The following is a 15,574-nucleotide window of genomic DNA, read 5'->3' as shown; positions in this document are numbered from 1 at the left end:
GGCAAACAGACAAGGCTGCTCACTATAGGAAGGCAAATGGCCTGAGTGTTCTGGGGCCCCAGGCCCTGCCAGGGCCAAGGGCAGAGAGAAATTCTTGTCTTAGCACATTTGTACCCCATTGCAATATCCTAGGGTGTACTGGTTGGAAAGCTCTGGTTTGGGCATAACTTAAGAGAACCACCAGCTTCCTTGACCTTTCATTCTTTTCCTTTAAGTCTTGGGCTCACAGACCACCCCTTCCTTCCCAGCATGCTCTTCTCATCTCTCGGTTTTCCTTCCCCTGCAGTCCATGGTGCTACTTCTCCACAGCCAGAGGCAGTACATCTTTGAGTTTGACAAGAACGACCGCCTCTCTTCTGTGACCATGCCCAACGTAGCCCGGCAGACGCTGGAGACCATCCGCTCAGTGGGTTACTACAGGAACATCTACCAGCCCCCCGAGGGCAACGCCTCAGTCATCCAGGACTTCACTGAGGACGGGCACCTCCTCCACACCTTCTACCTGGGCACCGGCCGCAGGGTGATATACAAGTATGGCAAGCTGTCCAAGCTAGCCGAGATGCTATACGACACCACCAAGGTGAGCTTCACCTACGACGAGACCGCCGGCATGCTGAAGACCATCAACCTACAGAACGAGGGCTTCACCTGCACCATCCGCTACCGTCAAATCGGGCCCCTGATCGACCGCCAGATTTTTCGCTTCACCGAGGAAGGCATGGTCAACGCCCGCTTTGACTACAACTATGACAACAGCTTCCGGGTGACCAGCATGCAGGCCGTGATCAATGAGACCCCGCTGCCCATCGACCTCTATCGCTATGACGATGTGTCGGGCAGGACGGAGCAGTTCGGGAAATTTGGTGTCATCTACTATGACATTAACCAGATCATCACCACGGCGGTCATGACCCACACCAAGCACTTTGACGCATACGGCCGGATGAAGGAAGTGCAATACGAGATCTTCCGCTCGCTCATGTACTGGATGACCGTCCAGTATGATAACATGGGGCGAGTCGTTAAGAAGGAGCTGAAGGTGGGACCCTATGCCAACACCACCCGCTACTCCTATGAGTACGACGCCGACGGCCAGCTGCAGACGGTCTCCATCAATGACAAACCACTCTGGCGATATAGCTATGACCTCAATGGGAACCTGCACTTACTGAGCCCGGGGAACAGTGCACGGCTCACCCCACTACGGTATGACCTCCGTGACCGCATCACCAGGCTGGGTGACGTGCAATACAAGATGGACGAGGACGGTTTCCTGAGGCAGAGGGGCAGTGATGTCTTTGAGTACAACTCAGCGGGCCTGCTCATCAAGGCCTACAACCGGGGTGGTGGCTGGAGCGTCAGGTACCGTTACGATGGCCTGGGGCGGCGGGTGTCCAGCAAGAGCAGCCAGAGCCACCACCTTCAGTTCTTCTACGCAGACCTGACCAGTCCCACCAAGGTCACCCACCTGTACAACCACTCCAGCTCTGAGATCACATCCCTCTACTACGACCTGCAAGGACACCTCTTTGCCATGGAGCTGAGCGGCGGAGATGAGTTCTACATAGCCTGTGACAACATCGGGACCCCTCTTGCCGTCTTCAGTGGAACGGGCTTAATGATCAAGCAGATCCTGTACACGGCCTACGGGGAGATCTACATGGACACCAACCCCAACTTCCAGATCATCATTGGCTACCACGGTGGCCTGTATGACCCGCTCACCAAGCTCGTCCACATGGGCCGGCGAGATTACGACGTGCTGGCTGGTCGCTGGACTAGCCCAGACCACGAGCTGTGGAAGCAGCTTAGTAGCAGCAATATCATGCCTTTTAATCTCTATATGTTTAAAAACAACAACCCGGTCAGTAACTCTCAGGACGTCAAGTGCTTCATGACAGGTGAGGATCGGGGCTTATTCAGAGGGCAGGAACCCCTATCACTCTGGTCATCTAAAAAGACAGCCTTCCTTGAGAAAGCTGGTATGGGGTAATGGGAGATACTGACTTCCTTTTAGAGCAGCATTTTCCAAAGTATTTTTGAAGAAACACCAGTTCAGAGAAACGCTTTGGAAAAACTGGTTTTGGCATCAAATCAATTTGACAGGGCAACTACCGTTCTTAAACTTTCACGATACATTTCCGCTTATGAAAGGCTCTGAGAAGTCCTGTAGTAAAGAGAACTGTTTCATATATTTACCCACTATTTTTCCAACTTATTTGACCACGAAACCCTAATATTTCACTGGATGCATCCCCTGGAATGTACTTTGAGAGTTTCTGACCCAGTGATCAGGCTGGTTATGAGTCCCTGATAAGTTGAATGAAGGTATGACCAAAAAAAAAAAAAAGAAAGAAAGAAAAGGAGAATTCAGTTCTCTTATTTGGGATGAGGTCATGGAAAATTCAGACTTTGGCAACAGACAGAACTAGGTGAAAGATCCATCGTTTCTAAGCTATGACAGTCACAAAATTTATTTAACTTCCCCTGAATCCCAGTTTTCTGATCTGTAAATTGAAGTTAGAATATCTACCCTGACTCTGGTAAGTTAAATGTGCACATTGTAAATCCTAGAGCAACTACTAAAAGATAAAGCAGAGGCCCAGCTTATCAGTCAATAGTGGAGATAAAATGAAGACTAAATTCATCATTCAAAGAGGGTAGGAAAAGAGGGAGAAAAAGGAGCAAAGAACAGATGGACAAATGAAAAAAGAAAAAAAACTTACCTGATAGGATGGTCGCAGGGGTGAAATGAGATACATTTTATAACCTGCCTAGCACAGTGCCTGGTTCATGTTGGTTCTCTTTCCCTTACCGTCTGATTTTAAAAGTGGGCTTTGGTCTCCACTACCGTGAAACCAACTTGAGTATAAAATGCCCCATAGGTCACGCATGCCAGAAACGCCTCTAACAGCCTCCTTCCAGCAAGCAGCCGCTGCCAGCCCAGTCACAGAAGACCTCAGGAGTCAGAGCAGCTCTGGAGATTCAGGTCTGGATAAAACCAGCACCTTTTATAGAACAGAGTTCGTGGTGGACAAAAGTTGGGCACGACCCCTTGCAAACGTGGTCGTCTCCCCGTCTTTTGTCCTGTGACATGATCCTCCTGCCGCTAGCTTAAGGCAGTTTCCTTCATTCAGAAAGGGCCCCCTCTGTGCAGCCACTGTTTTAGGCACAGGGGATAGAAAGATGATCCCCACCCTCCAGGAGTTCACCTCGCAAGAGGCCAGACAGACAACTGCTGTCCAGTGTGAGGGGCCCACGGCGGAGGCTTGCGCTGACAGCCAGTGAAACACAGGAGACACAGCTGGTTGTACCCAGGGAGCAGCTGGCGCGTGAGGTCCGCTTACGAGTGGACATTCGCCAGGTAATGGGAAAAAAGGCGATCCAGATAGAGGGGACCGCACGTACAAAAGTATGGAGAGGGCAATGTGTACAGCCCCACGTGAGTGCCCCTTAGGGACGTGGTGGCTTTCTGGCCCCCAAACTGGGGTGGCCCAGTCTGGAGCTGTTTCTGCTGACAGAATTAGAGGAGTCTTCTTTCCGGGAAGAATTCAGGTGGTCATGCCGAGAGCAGGAGTCCCAAGAGTGGGAAGGAAGAGAGGACGCAGTGGTGAGCAGGTGCGATGAAAACATCCTTGGGGCCTGTGGACGCACAGGAATATCCCAACAAGGTTTCACAGCGTTCACCCTACTCGGCTTGCTGCCAGCCCTAGAAAAACTGAAACGGCTGAGAGGACAGTTCCCTTCTATCTGTCTGCATTAAGCACGCCCCGTGCCTCATCTTCCAATGAACTTCCTGTGAGATGCCTTGGCAGGTTACTGTAGCTGAAGAAAAAACCGTTTTACTACTAAAAGCCAAGATACTACTAATCCTCACTAAACGTGACCGTTCAGCTTCCACGTGGGCTACATGCAGCCTCATTCACATCCAGCAACGACAACAATAAAAAGGCCTCTCATCTTTTTTTCCAAAAACAGGATAGGGTCTTAAGCCTATAATACTGGAGAGGCTTATGTCCCATGACAACCCCTGAACCAACCAGCATGGCTGGGGAGGTAGAATGCACTGATTGGCTTAGCCTAGGTCACATGCTTCAATGCTAAGCCCTTAGGTGGAGTCAGTGTCCCTAAAAATACATGGAGACCCCAAAAAGAAAGAGAGAGAAGGCAGAATGGGACACTAGGAAGGCAACTTAAAAATGTCCACCACTGATCCATCAGATACTTAACCCTCACTTGTAGCCTGTGCGACGGGGACCACTGACCCCATTTACAAAGGCGGAAAGTGAGGGTCAGAGAGGTAAAGTAACCCTCCCAGGAAGAGGTGGCAAGGCTGGGGTTAGAACTCTGCTGTGTCTGACTCCAAAATCCTCATTCTTAGAGATCTGAATTCCCTCTGTAAAGTGCAAAGCTGTGTACACGTGAAAGGATTATTATTTTTCATCACTGTCCCAGGCAGCCACACTGAAGTCTGGGACGAACGGATGAGTAAAGAGCTTTTTAACTTGAGGGAAATGTCTACCTCTGATGTCATAGGAAAGAAGAGTAAAATTCCCAACTCTTCAGAAAAGCACAGTAGAAAGAGCAGTGGATAAATCAATTTTCAGCATTTTTCCTAAAGGCATAATGAGAAAGTTTCCCACCTTCCGTCACTTGTAATTAAGGCCCAGGCCTCTTTTCAGCCCCCTGGCTTCCTGGGAACTTGCAGTATTCCTGACAGAAGCTTTCCTTTGCAACTACAAATTCAGATGCAAGTTCTCAGCCTCGGGCAAAATGGCTTTGTAGGGTTGTTCCCCGCCCCCATTCTGTTTGTTTTAATTTCCCAAAGAACCATCTACCAAGATTCAGAGAATCAGAGATACTTAGAAACTCAGTGAGGAAAGGGACTTTGGAGAAAACTGGTCCAAGCACCTCACGCTACAAAAGAGGAAATAGAGTTCCAGGCACATGGAGGCTTGGGTTTGAGGAAACACAGGCAACCTTCTATGAGCCAGGAACCAAGCTGGACACTTTAAAATACATTAAATCCAATCATTTATGTAACAAAACAGAACAGTTCCTGCTCTATGTTGGCTGCCCCAAAGTGGTAACACTGTTAGTATTCTTCTCCATGACTTGGTGAAAACCATTTCTCTCATGAATTTGCAGATAAGGAAACCGAACCTCAGAGAGGTTAAGCAAACTGTCTAAGATCACACAGTTTGCAAGTTGGGAGCCAGAGTTTGGACCTGGGTTTTGTCTTGCCTCACCATGTTCTTTCCCTTATATGATCTTTCTAGAAGTAGAATCTGGATTTCCAAGCTTCCTTTTCTACCACTCCTCCACATCAGAACCTCCAGCCTTCACACCCAAGAGAGGGGCTCTGGAACATCGAAGAAACAAAAACCAAAAAAAAAAAAAGAAAAAGGCAAACTTGAGGTTCTTGAATGGAAAGGCAATGTGGGATGAAGTTGATGACCCCCAAATTGCACTCCCATCACTGGGATGAACTCAATTCCACCAATGCCTGGGCCCTAAGAACCTCCCTGACCAGGGATCTGTCTGCTTTGGAAAAAGCCCAAAGCAGGCCTGAATGCCCACCACCCAGAGTTGCTGGCTCAGACACTTAATTCCAAATCCTGCCTTCTCCTGACTTTGGATTTGAGTCTCTAGTAAACAACTGCTTTGGCATCTTCAGCTGCCCCTTCGCAAGGAAGGCTGAGCCATGCTGGGACACAGGCTGTCTGTCTGTCTCCTGTAGACCCCAAATCACCTCCCACCTGCCATCCCAGGCTCTTCCTTCTCCAGCCGCCATTCTCCTTTCTGGTTCTCTCTCTGCCTTGCTGAACTGCTGTCCGGTTACCCGAATGCTCCCAATACTCACCTCCCTTCTCCAGGCCTTGCCTTATACAATGGCCTTTGCGTTCAGCTCCATCGAAGCCTGACAAAATTTACACAGCTTTCACTGCCTGGCTTCAAGGTAACCATCTTCATGAAGACTTGTCAGTCTGTGGAACTGAAAGACTTCTGCCCTCCTCTAGGTGTTTTTCCTGTGTCGAGGTTATCCGTGTCCATGTCTCAGCTCCCCTTCAGGGTCCTGCGTGTGCAAGCTGAGGATCTGTGACACCAGAGCTGGGCACATAAAAGACACTCAGCAACAGAGGGCCCAGTAACTGATGACATACTTTCCACCCTCTTTCTTTTCCTGAAGTCTTGGCTTCCTGATTCCACTCTTCAGTGAGCCGGTTGCTCATGCCAACATCCCACCTTTCCCTATACCTAGTATTTTATAATTAGTAACCCCCCAGGAATATTATAAAAACCAGTAAATCCAATGCCTATGGGGCTAGATCCTCAAGCCCAATATAAAGACTGGAAAATGAAGGCACAGGGAGCTTAAGTGACTTTCTTAGGCTCCCAGAGTAAATAAAGGCAGGATCAAGGGGAAGAAAACGCTTCGATCTTTGGTCAGGCCACCTCCATGCCCAATGCACTTTAGCACTGCGGCTCTGATCTCTTCAAAAAGGAGAAAGGAGGGAGAGTTTGCTTCTTCAGTGAATTTTCTCTTTGGAAGTCATTCATTAAAACCTTTCCTTTGGGGCTTCCCTGGTGGCTCAGTGGTTGAGAGTCTGCCTGCCGATGCAGGGGACATGGGTTTGTGCCCTGGTCTGGGAAGATCCCACATGCCGCGGAGCGGCTGGGCCCGTGAGCCATGGCTGCTGAGCCTGCGCATCTGGAGCCTGTGCTCCGCAACAGGAGAGGCCACAGCAGTGAGAGGCCCGTGTACCGCAAAAAAAAAAAAAAAAATCTTTCCTTTGGGGTTGGTTGTCCTCTGTGTCTCCTGTTGGTGTTGCGGCTGGATGTGGAGGAGTGTTCATCCACCAACAGCTGCCGCTGGCTACGAAGCTGAAGGTCCTCAGGGCAGAGGGACAGTAGTAAGAGGAGTCTGGAAACCTAGGTTCTACTTCAGTGACATCTCGCTCAGATGCATCCCTAGGAGGGGACACTAGGTCCCAAGAGCATGTTCAGCTTTCATACCGTGAGACAGTTTCCACCATGCTTGTTGACTCTCCCCCCAGCAGCTCTCCGTGTCCTCACCCCGCCCCCCTGCAGCCTAACTCTAGGCTGCTTTCTTGGGATGTGTCACTCTGAGGTCCACTGACTCCGTGGGGCTGTTTCTGCTTCTGTCCCACCCAGATGTCAACAGCTGGCTCCTCACCTTCGGATTCCAGCTTCACAATGTGATCCCCGGCTATCCCAAGCCAGACACGGACGCCACGGAACCATCCTACGAGCTCATCCACACACAGATGAAAACTCAGGAGTGGGACAACAGCAAGGTAATTCGCACACATGACTGCCCACCCCTCAAGCCATCCAGACGTTACGGGAATGGGTCCCACCAGCTTTTCAGGAAAGCCTAGGCCAATGATAGAAACCAATGTGGTACGTCCACTGTACCTGCCAGCAATAGTTCAGCAAATACTTAGTAACCCTGCCACTGGCAGGTCACTGTGGACCCAGCTGTAACGGCACGTAGGCCCTCACAAGCCAAATGGAGGAGTTTTGTACGTTACACTGAGTTTGGAGTTCCACACAGAAAAATGAGCCTTTGTCCCAACCCAGTACAAAAGTACAAAGAGGGAAGGTGTGTTCGAAATACAAACGTGACATTTTCTGAGCACCTCAGTGCACCTGGCCTGTTCTACATAAATTAACACACAAATATCCCTTGGTATCGTTGTTCTCACTTTACAGATTTCGTGCCTGAGGCTTTCGAATGCCACACGGCAAGGATGAAGTCGAGCAGGATTCAAACCCAGATCTGTCTGTAGGTGCTCAAAAAAATGTTACTTTCCCCTGTCTTCCATTTATGACCCAATTTCAAAGACTCGTAGAATTTTATGGCTCTAAAGATCCTTAAAAACAGTTTCATTCCACCCTCTCACTTCAGACATCCATTTGCTCATTTCTTCCCACTGCCCCCCTCTTTCATAAAATCTGTGCTGGGAGCTGGCTCTTCCAGGCCCCAGGCCCCGGGAGCCCAGTGAAGGCAGGAAAGAATCAGGCAGAGACCAGGCCTTCCAGGGGATCCCTGACCAGGGGGACAAGAGACTGAGGAGGAAATCAGAGTTGCCAGATGGCATACTGCTGGCGATCAGAAACTTACACATCCGTATTACTCCAGTCGGATTCCATCAGGCCTCAGCCTAGCTGTTTCCTTCCCCTGACCTGGAGGATGTGATTCTGCACCTCTGTGCTCCGGCGGCACCTATAGCTTCCTCTTGCTAAGCACTCACAACGCTGTATTTTCATTCCTGTTTTCTTCCCTGTATCTCCACTAGACCCTAAGCCCCAAGAGGGCAAGTACCGGGTCTTATTTGGTACCCAGCATACCACCTCGCACACAGTAGGTGCATGGAAAACTTTTGTTGAATGAACAAATGGTTGAAAGAAGTGAACAACCCCGTGAGTTCGGCCTTTTTCCCCATTTTACAGATAAGACCAGAGTTGAGAGAAACTTGTCCAAGGTGAGCTGGAAAGGCGATGAGAACCCAAGTCTGTCTGGTCACGAAGCCCATCCTCTCTCTGCAGCCCTAGCCCCACCCCCTGCCCCTCTCCAGTCCCCGCCATCCATCCCTCCAGGTACTGCCCAGCTGCCCACAGTGCTGACTGTTTTCCCAGGGCCGCTTCCAGCCACTCAGCTGCACCTCCTACCTCCAGACTCCCTTCTCCACCCCCTCCCAGAGCCACAGTCTCTGACGGTTTGCCAGCCTTGCCTGTCAATGAATTATTGATTTCTGCCCTTGGCAAGCACTGGAGATCTTTGTTGTTGAGCGCTCCAGCTTCCGTGAAACTCTAGGAAATAATTGTTCACAGACAGGGTCCTATTAATTATAAAGAGGACTGAATTTCAGTGAGAAACCGACGGGCCTTTTTCTAAAGCCATTTCTCTACATTGCTGATAAGGCCCTGGGGCCTGCCCGAACGTGGCTTCCAACCTGTCCCCCAAAGCAGCCAAGAGCGGGGGCACTTGAGGAGCCCCCGGGAAGCACTGTGGGGACAGAGGCCCTCCACATGGCAGAGAGCAACACAGCAGGCTAAGAGGGTTTATGTAAGTCACTACGTTTCATCCTACTAAGCCTTCTTGTCAAGAGTGCATTCCTCGCCATTCCTGCATCTAAAGTCATCCCCTCATCCTCCAAGTCCCGACTCCAGCTTGAGCCTGTCCTTGAACCCCATCTCCTTCACCTTGCTTCTCCGCCTCCAGGCTGAGACACCCTGAGCCGTGATTGCCCCTCCCGACCCTAGCAGCCCTTGAACTGAGCCTCTAGGATCAGACAGACCAGGGTTTGAATGTTGGTTTGAATACTTACTAGTCTGTATGACTGTGGGCCAGTTACAACCTCTTTGAGCCTTCGTTTCCTTAGGTGTAAAACCAGAGCAATGACAGTCCCCACTGTATACAGTTATTGTGAAGATCTGGCGAGATAATGAATGTGGATTATTCAGCTCAAAGGCCACGACATGTTGGCTATAGCTGTTACTATTGCTCCCCTTAGACCACCACTCATCACATTTGATTGTAGTTATTTGTTGCCACATCTGTCTTTCCCCACTCAACGAGGAGTTCTTCAAGGGCAGGGATGATGTCTGATTCATTGTTGTATCTCCCGTGCCGAGAAAGGGACTGGGCACAGAGCAGATGCTCCCTGAACCGCTTCTGAATGGGAGGAAGGGTGACTAGATGGATGAAGGAGGGCTGGGTGTCCTAGTGGTCAGCAGTAGAGCTAGATGCTACAGGTTAATACATTTGTATAGGTTTGACTTTTAGTCATGTAAGCTGATTCTCCAGGCCGTTGGAAGTGTTTCCCCATTGATCTCACTCTCTCTCTCTCCCCCCACCATCAGTCTGTTCTCGGGGTACAGTGTGAAGTGCAGAAGCAGCTCAAGGCCTTCGTCACCCTGGAACGTTTCGATCAGCTCTACAGCTCCACAATCACCAGCTGCCAGCAGGCCCCAGAGACAAAGAAGTTTGCATCCAGTGGCTCAGTCTTTGGCAAAGGGGTCAAGTTCGCCTTGAAGGATGGCCGAGTGACCACAGACATCATCAGTGTGGCCAACGAGGACGGGCGGAGGGTTGCCGCCATCTTGAACAACGCCCACTACCTAGAGAACATGCACTTCACCATTGACGGAGTGGACACCCACTACTTCGTGAAAGCAGGACCTTCGGAAGGCGACCTGGCCATCCTGGGCCTCAGCGGGGGGCGGCGAACCCTGGAGAATGGGGTCAACGTCACTGTGTCCCAGATCAACACGGTGCTCAGTGGCAGGACTAGACGGTACACAGACATCCAGCTCCAGTACGGGGCACTGTGCTTGAACACCCGCTATGGGACAACACCGGATGAGGAGAAGGCCCGGGTGCTGGAGCTGGCCCGGCAGAGAGCCGTGCGCCAGGCCTGGGCCCGCGAGCAGCAGCGACTTCGGGAAGGGGAGGAAGGCCTGCGGGCCTGGACAGAGGGCGAGAAGCAGCAGGCGCTGAGCACGGGGCGGGTTCAAGGCTACGACGGCTTCTTCGTGATCTCGGTCGAGCAGTACCCGGAACTGTCAGACAGCGCCAGCAACATCCACTTCATGAGACAGAGTGAGATGGGCCGAAGGTGACAGAGAGGACCGTGGCCGGGACTTCTTGCCAAAGACAGCTACTCTTTTGTGGCCGCATACCTGACTGTGTTGTACTTAAAAAAAAAAAAAGAATCCTTTTTTTAACAAGTGCAGAAAGCAAGCGAACAAAAAAGATACTGGTTGCAGTGTAATTCATGCAACATCCTTTTTTTTTTAAGAAAAGAAAAACACAAATTTGGCCTTCACACATTTTTTGCAAAGAAGAGAAGGTATTTTTTTTTCCATAGTGTGATCACAATGTAAACTTTCTTGTCTTTTGTTCCCTTTTCCTTGAGGAGTTTTCCTTGTTGTTTGGGGTACATTTCTCCTCACTGAGATGCATCTCCTGGGGTGTGTCCTTGTCTGTCCCCAGGCACCCAGTGTGATGTGAGACACAAGTGTCTGTGCTAACTTGTCCCATGTGCAACTTTCTCTTCCATGGGGGTCGGGCAGGAGGGAAGGGTGCGGCGGAGAGTAATGGGCCGGTAGCAAATTTCCAAGGGGGCCTGGAAGGAGGGTCCGCAGGACCTGAGAATCTTTGGCTAAGCTTCCGCAGACAAGTGGTAGCTTTTTTACTCACTGTGTTCCATGCCTCCAGAGGACCATGGATGCTTCCATCTTCTCTGGGGGATTTCATGATCTCACAGCACCTTTTTCAAGCTGCCCCAAACTCCTGTCCAAGCTTTATATTTTGATGGGAAATGAAACCCCCAACCCCTTTTGCAAATCTTGTGTAGCTGTCAGTGCCACCTCCATGCTGGGATGGAGAAAGTGTCTCCCAGGTCCTTTCCCCAGTCTGGTGACAGCATCCTGGGGCTTAGAGCCCAAGCCTCCCCAAGAGGCGGAGGCATCCAGGGCATCTGTGGTTGGTTGGTCCTCCCATGATGTTCCTTATTCATCTCTTTCTCTCTCCCAAAGTCAGACGTGAGAAGCAGCACCGCACAGCAAGCCCTCAGTGTGGGCACCACGTCCAGAAGGGAAGGTCACCCACGGCAAAAGAACGGCAGTGGTGGCAAGGGTACCAGCCTGCCTTCCTAGGTGAAGCCCTCTCCCCATGACTTTGGGTATCTTCCCTCCACTGCTCAGCTGCCACCACTGAGAAATAGGAGTGTGGAGAGAGGTGCTTGGTGGCCTTTGATCGTGGAAAGAGGCTTAAGAAAAAGGTCAGCCAGAGAGAGGAAAGCATGAGTCGAGCATCCTTCTAACGAGCTCCTGAAGGCTCCTCTGCCTCTCGTGTATTGGGCTAATTGCAGAGCTGGGATGCAGCTGGATGGACTTTCAGGAAATTCCTTCTGTGAAGTTCTTCTAAAACAGCTTCCCCTCTAGAGGAGCCCAACTGGGGTGTTAAAGCAAGATTAAGGAGGAAAGAGAGAATTTGGTGTGGCCTGGCAGCGTCAAACTACCCCACCAGGATTGGGGGCGGTTCCTGAGGCTGGTGCCTGTGGATCCAGAAGCCCGGGCTACAGTTGTCCCTGTGAAGACCTACGCCTGTGGTCACTGGGCAGAAGTTTAAGTTCTTTCGGGAGTGAGTACATCCCACACCGGGAGGGCATGCCCAGGGAGAGGCAGCAGCCAGTGGGCGGGGGGAAGCGCTGAGAGTAGGGGAGCGCTAGGAGCTCCTTTCTCCTGTTCTATCTGCCTAATTACCACTGTCATTACCTCTCACAGGAGGCTCTGGGAGAGCAGGAGGGGAAGCCAAATGCTTCCTTTTAAGCTGGGCTTCGTAGAAAATGGGACTTTCATGGGTTACATTTTGCATTGAGTGTGGAAAATGGATTCTGAGTCTGAGCTCCTTCCCGAGGAAACCTCGTTGGACTGACAAGCTCATGGCACCTTTGTAGCCTTACTCACAGAGTCTTCAGAATATTCCATGAGTTGATGAAACCGAAAAGGTCTCTTGCTGCATGAGAATCGGAGCAGCACGGAGGCCGGGGTCCGCCTGGCAGAGGGAGGCACCCAGAGCTTCTCGGGAGAGGAGGTTTTGCCTTACGTCATCCCACTGGGGATGAGAGGATGTGTTTCGCTAAGTGCTCTTCCTGTTTCCAAAAAAAGTGACACTGCTGCTACAGTGTCTTGGACTATTTGCCCACTCCTCCCAGAGCTCCGCTGAGTCAGATGCAGTGCTCCCGGGCCCGCTGTGCAAGGCGGGAGCTGGTGGCGGGTCCCATCCGGCAGGATCGTTCTTGGATGGGATGGAAAATCGTTTGGCCTGAAGAACACAAGTGTTTTTTTTGTTTTTAAACCAAAATAGACTTATGCCTCGCAAATGTACTCTTGATACAAGGAGCCCTTGAGCAATGGGACCTTGCCCGTTGACCTAGACGATCAGTTCCATGCTGGCTTCCTGACATGAGTCAAGACCTGCTGGGGACGTCTACTTGGAGGTCAGAGACAGCATGAGGGCCGAATGAACCATCTCCCCACAGCTCCCCAGCCCTCTGACTCTCCACCCCTCACCCCCACCACAGTAATAGTGTGGACTCTTAAAGATCAAAATCACAGGGAATAACTGAGCATTCCTTTCCTTTAAACGAATGATGTTATATTTTTTCTGGGCTACATACCACCAAGGAGGCATAGCTTCTGTATGGGGAGAAGATGACGCATCCCCAGACTTTGGAGAGGACCTCGGGTGTGGGGCCGGCAGCATCAAGCACCTCAGTTTCGCACTGGTGCTGTTGCTATTGGAGGTGGTGCTTCTGGCCTCAGCCCTTCTGAGTCGGTTTCCATTTGGGCTGGCAGGTGACTCACTGCCTGCACTCTCCGTCTGTCCTCCTGCTGAGACCAGCAGTGCCAATCGCACCACAAAGAGTGAGTCTGAAGGCATAAGCCAGAGTTCCCTGTGCCTGCTTAGTGCCTCCAGGCAGCAAATCCCATCCTTGACGGCACCTGCCCTTTTGGCATTAACCAACCAGAACGTGTGCATTAGAATTACCAGCCCTCCCTCACTGGCTCAGGTTCATTATTCTGCAGGATGTCAGCTTCTGACCCTAGAAAAAGGTTTATTTTGGAAGAGCTCCTGCCTTCTCCCGTATCCTCCACGGCTGCCATCAGCTCCTCATCCACAGCCCCTCTGTCATCACCTTAAATAGGACTTCAGTCATTCCCCAACTTTGCTTTTTATAGGATGAGATTTCCTTTTTATCCACCCTCCAGGCAGACGTCACTGGAGGGCAGAGCTCTGACAACGGGAGGAAGGGAAAGGAACTACACGGTCAATTACCCCTGATGCTTGTCTCTCAGAACTGTCCGCTGAGAATTAACCCAAGGAACAGACTAGTGCCTGATTTCTACCTAGGAATGGAGGATTTGAAACAATTGCTAAGAAACTGACCAGAGGTTGAAAATGGCCAGAGGGCGTGATTTTAAAGAATGAGGTGGGGCTGGGAGCAGAAGGTGATGTAGGCAAGGAAGGGGAATAAAACTGGGCAGTGTTTTTATAGGCACCTAACAAGGAATCAGATTTGTTTAAAAACAAGAAAAAGAGAATAAAGGACCTTTTTAGCTGTGACTTTTAAGTACCGCCTTATAGGTGGCAGGGGTTCCCAAGATGCAAAGATGAGATTTCCATGTGAAATCTTAGAACAGTTTCACATCTGCAGCCTGGTATTTGCAGTTGCCACGAGGTGAGGACCATGAGGCTGAGCTCGGTGCCCAGGAGGAAGGAGTCTGCCGGGCCTCAGCGGGGTCTCGGGTTTGGGGGTTTGTTCCCCTGGTGCTTAAAGTCGAATCTATCCTCCATTCCTCACAGCAGCCACTAAGCCCCGGCCGTGGCTTCTGGTCCTGAGCTGGGGCCTGCCTCCTGAGGGGTCTTGGAAAGCACCCAGTCTCTTTTTTCCCTTGGGATCCTCATTGGGATTAAAAGCCCTCTATTGAAGGTTCAGAATTCCCAGGTAGTTTATACACTTGTCTGTATTTTACTGGACAGGAGGGCATTAAAGAAAGAACTCTGTAGTTCAAGGCCCTTTCATTTTACCTTCAAATAACAGCAAACTCCTTTTAAAGACTCATTGCTCAGGTGATAGAAACTTTCTCCTCTCCAACCTTTCCATCCTCAGAAACCAGCCTTGTGTACGTGACCGCCCCAGACAGCAGGCCGATGTTGGGTTTCTTACCCCCTCTGGAATGCCAAAGGCATGATACTGGGCGACCTCCTGGTCCCGAAGAAAATGTGTTTGATTCTGAGGGCAAACTGCCAACGGAGAACCAACTTTCGGGCAGGCTCAGCTATCCTGGCAGGAGCTGAGTCACAGATGTTTGCTGGTGCCTGGTAGCCCTAGATTCACCCAACACCAGAATCCCACTTTTCTAAACCTGCCTGTTGTTCTTGAAGACTTCTGAACCCACGGCTTCAGCAAAAGGACTCTCCCAAGCTGCCTCTGGACGACCAACACTGGAGACTCTGGCCTTACCATGTGGAAATAGTTTTCCTGAAGTCTGGAACTAATTTTGAGAAGTTTTTTTCTCAACACTTTTGTGTTTCTAACACTGTATTCTTGACTGTGTAAATACCAACAAGGCTGTAAATAAATGCAGATGTAGATACCTTCTAGAAAAGAAAAAAAAGGCATAAAAACAAAACTAGAAGTGATCCCGTGTAGCCTTCGTTGACAAATAAAAGAATATTTTGTGTTTAAAGCTGTCTGGGGGCCTTTGTTTGGAGTAGTGATTGCTTGAGCCGGTCCTCTGAGTTTGCGCTACTAGAAGCTCCTGTTCTCAGGAGGACCTCCAAAGCTCTGGTGCTTGGCCCCAAAGTCCCTCGTAAGCCCTCCAGGTGACAGCTGTCATGGAGAGGCATTTCCAAAGGACACAAAGACCCTGGGGCTTAACCTCAGGAATGTCAAAGCACCTCTGACATCAGCTATGCCACACTGCTCCCCTGGGCCGCACTGCAGCTGCTGTCCTTACTGGCCTCAGGGACAGA

General features: G+C 50.6%; 1 protein-coding gene across 1 annotated transcript in view; it reads left to right on the top strand.

Moving 5' to 3' along the window:
• TENM4 (teneurin transmembrane protein 4) overlaps positions 1-15,313 on the top strand; it is a 2,953,681-nt gene extending 2,938,368 nt beyond the window's left edge. Inside the window, exons 45-47 of the mRNA XM_079930721.1 lie at positions 287-1,901; positions 7,177-7,319; positions 9,892-15,313. Of these exons, the coding sequence (XP_079786847.1) occupies positions 287-1,901; positions 7,177-7,319; positions 9,892-10,650 (2,517 nt within the window). The 3' untranslated portion in view covers positions 10,651-15,313. The remainder of the gene's footprint in view (positions 1-286; positions 1,902-7,176; positions 7,320-9,891) is intronic.
• Positions 15,314-15,574: the final 261 nt, after the last annotated feature.

Source organism: Stenella coeruleoalba (genome assembly GCF_951394435.1).
Source record: "Stenella coeruleoalba genome assembly, chromosome: 8".
Classification (NCBI taxonomy): Eukaryota; Metazoa; Chordata; class Mammalia; order Artiodactyla; family Delphinidae; genus Stenella; species Stenella coeruleoalba.
The sequence above is the reverse complement of the archived record's forward strand: the minus strand, read 5'-3'. Positions and strand labels throughout refer to the sequence as shown.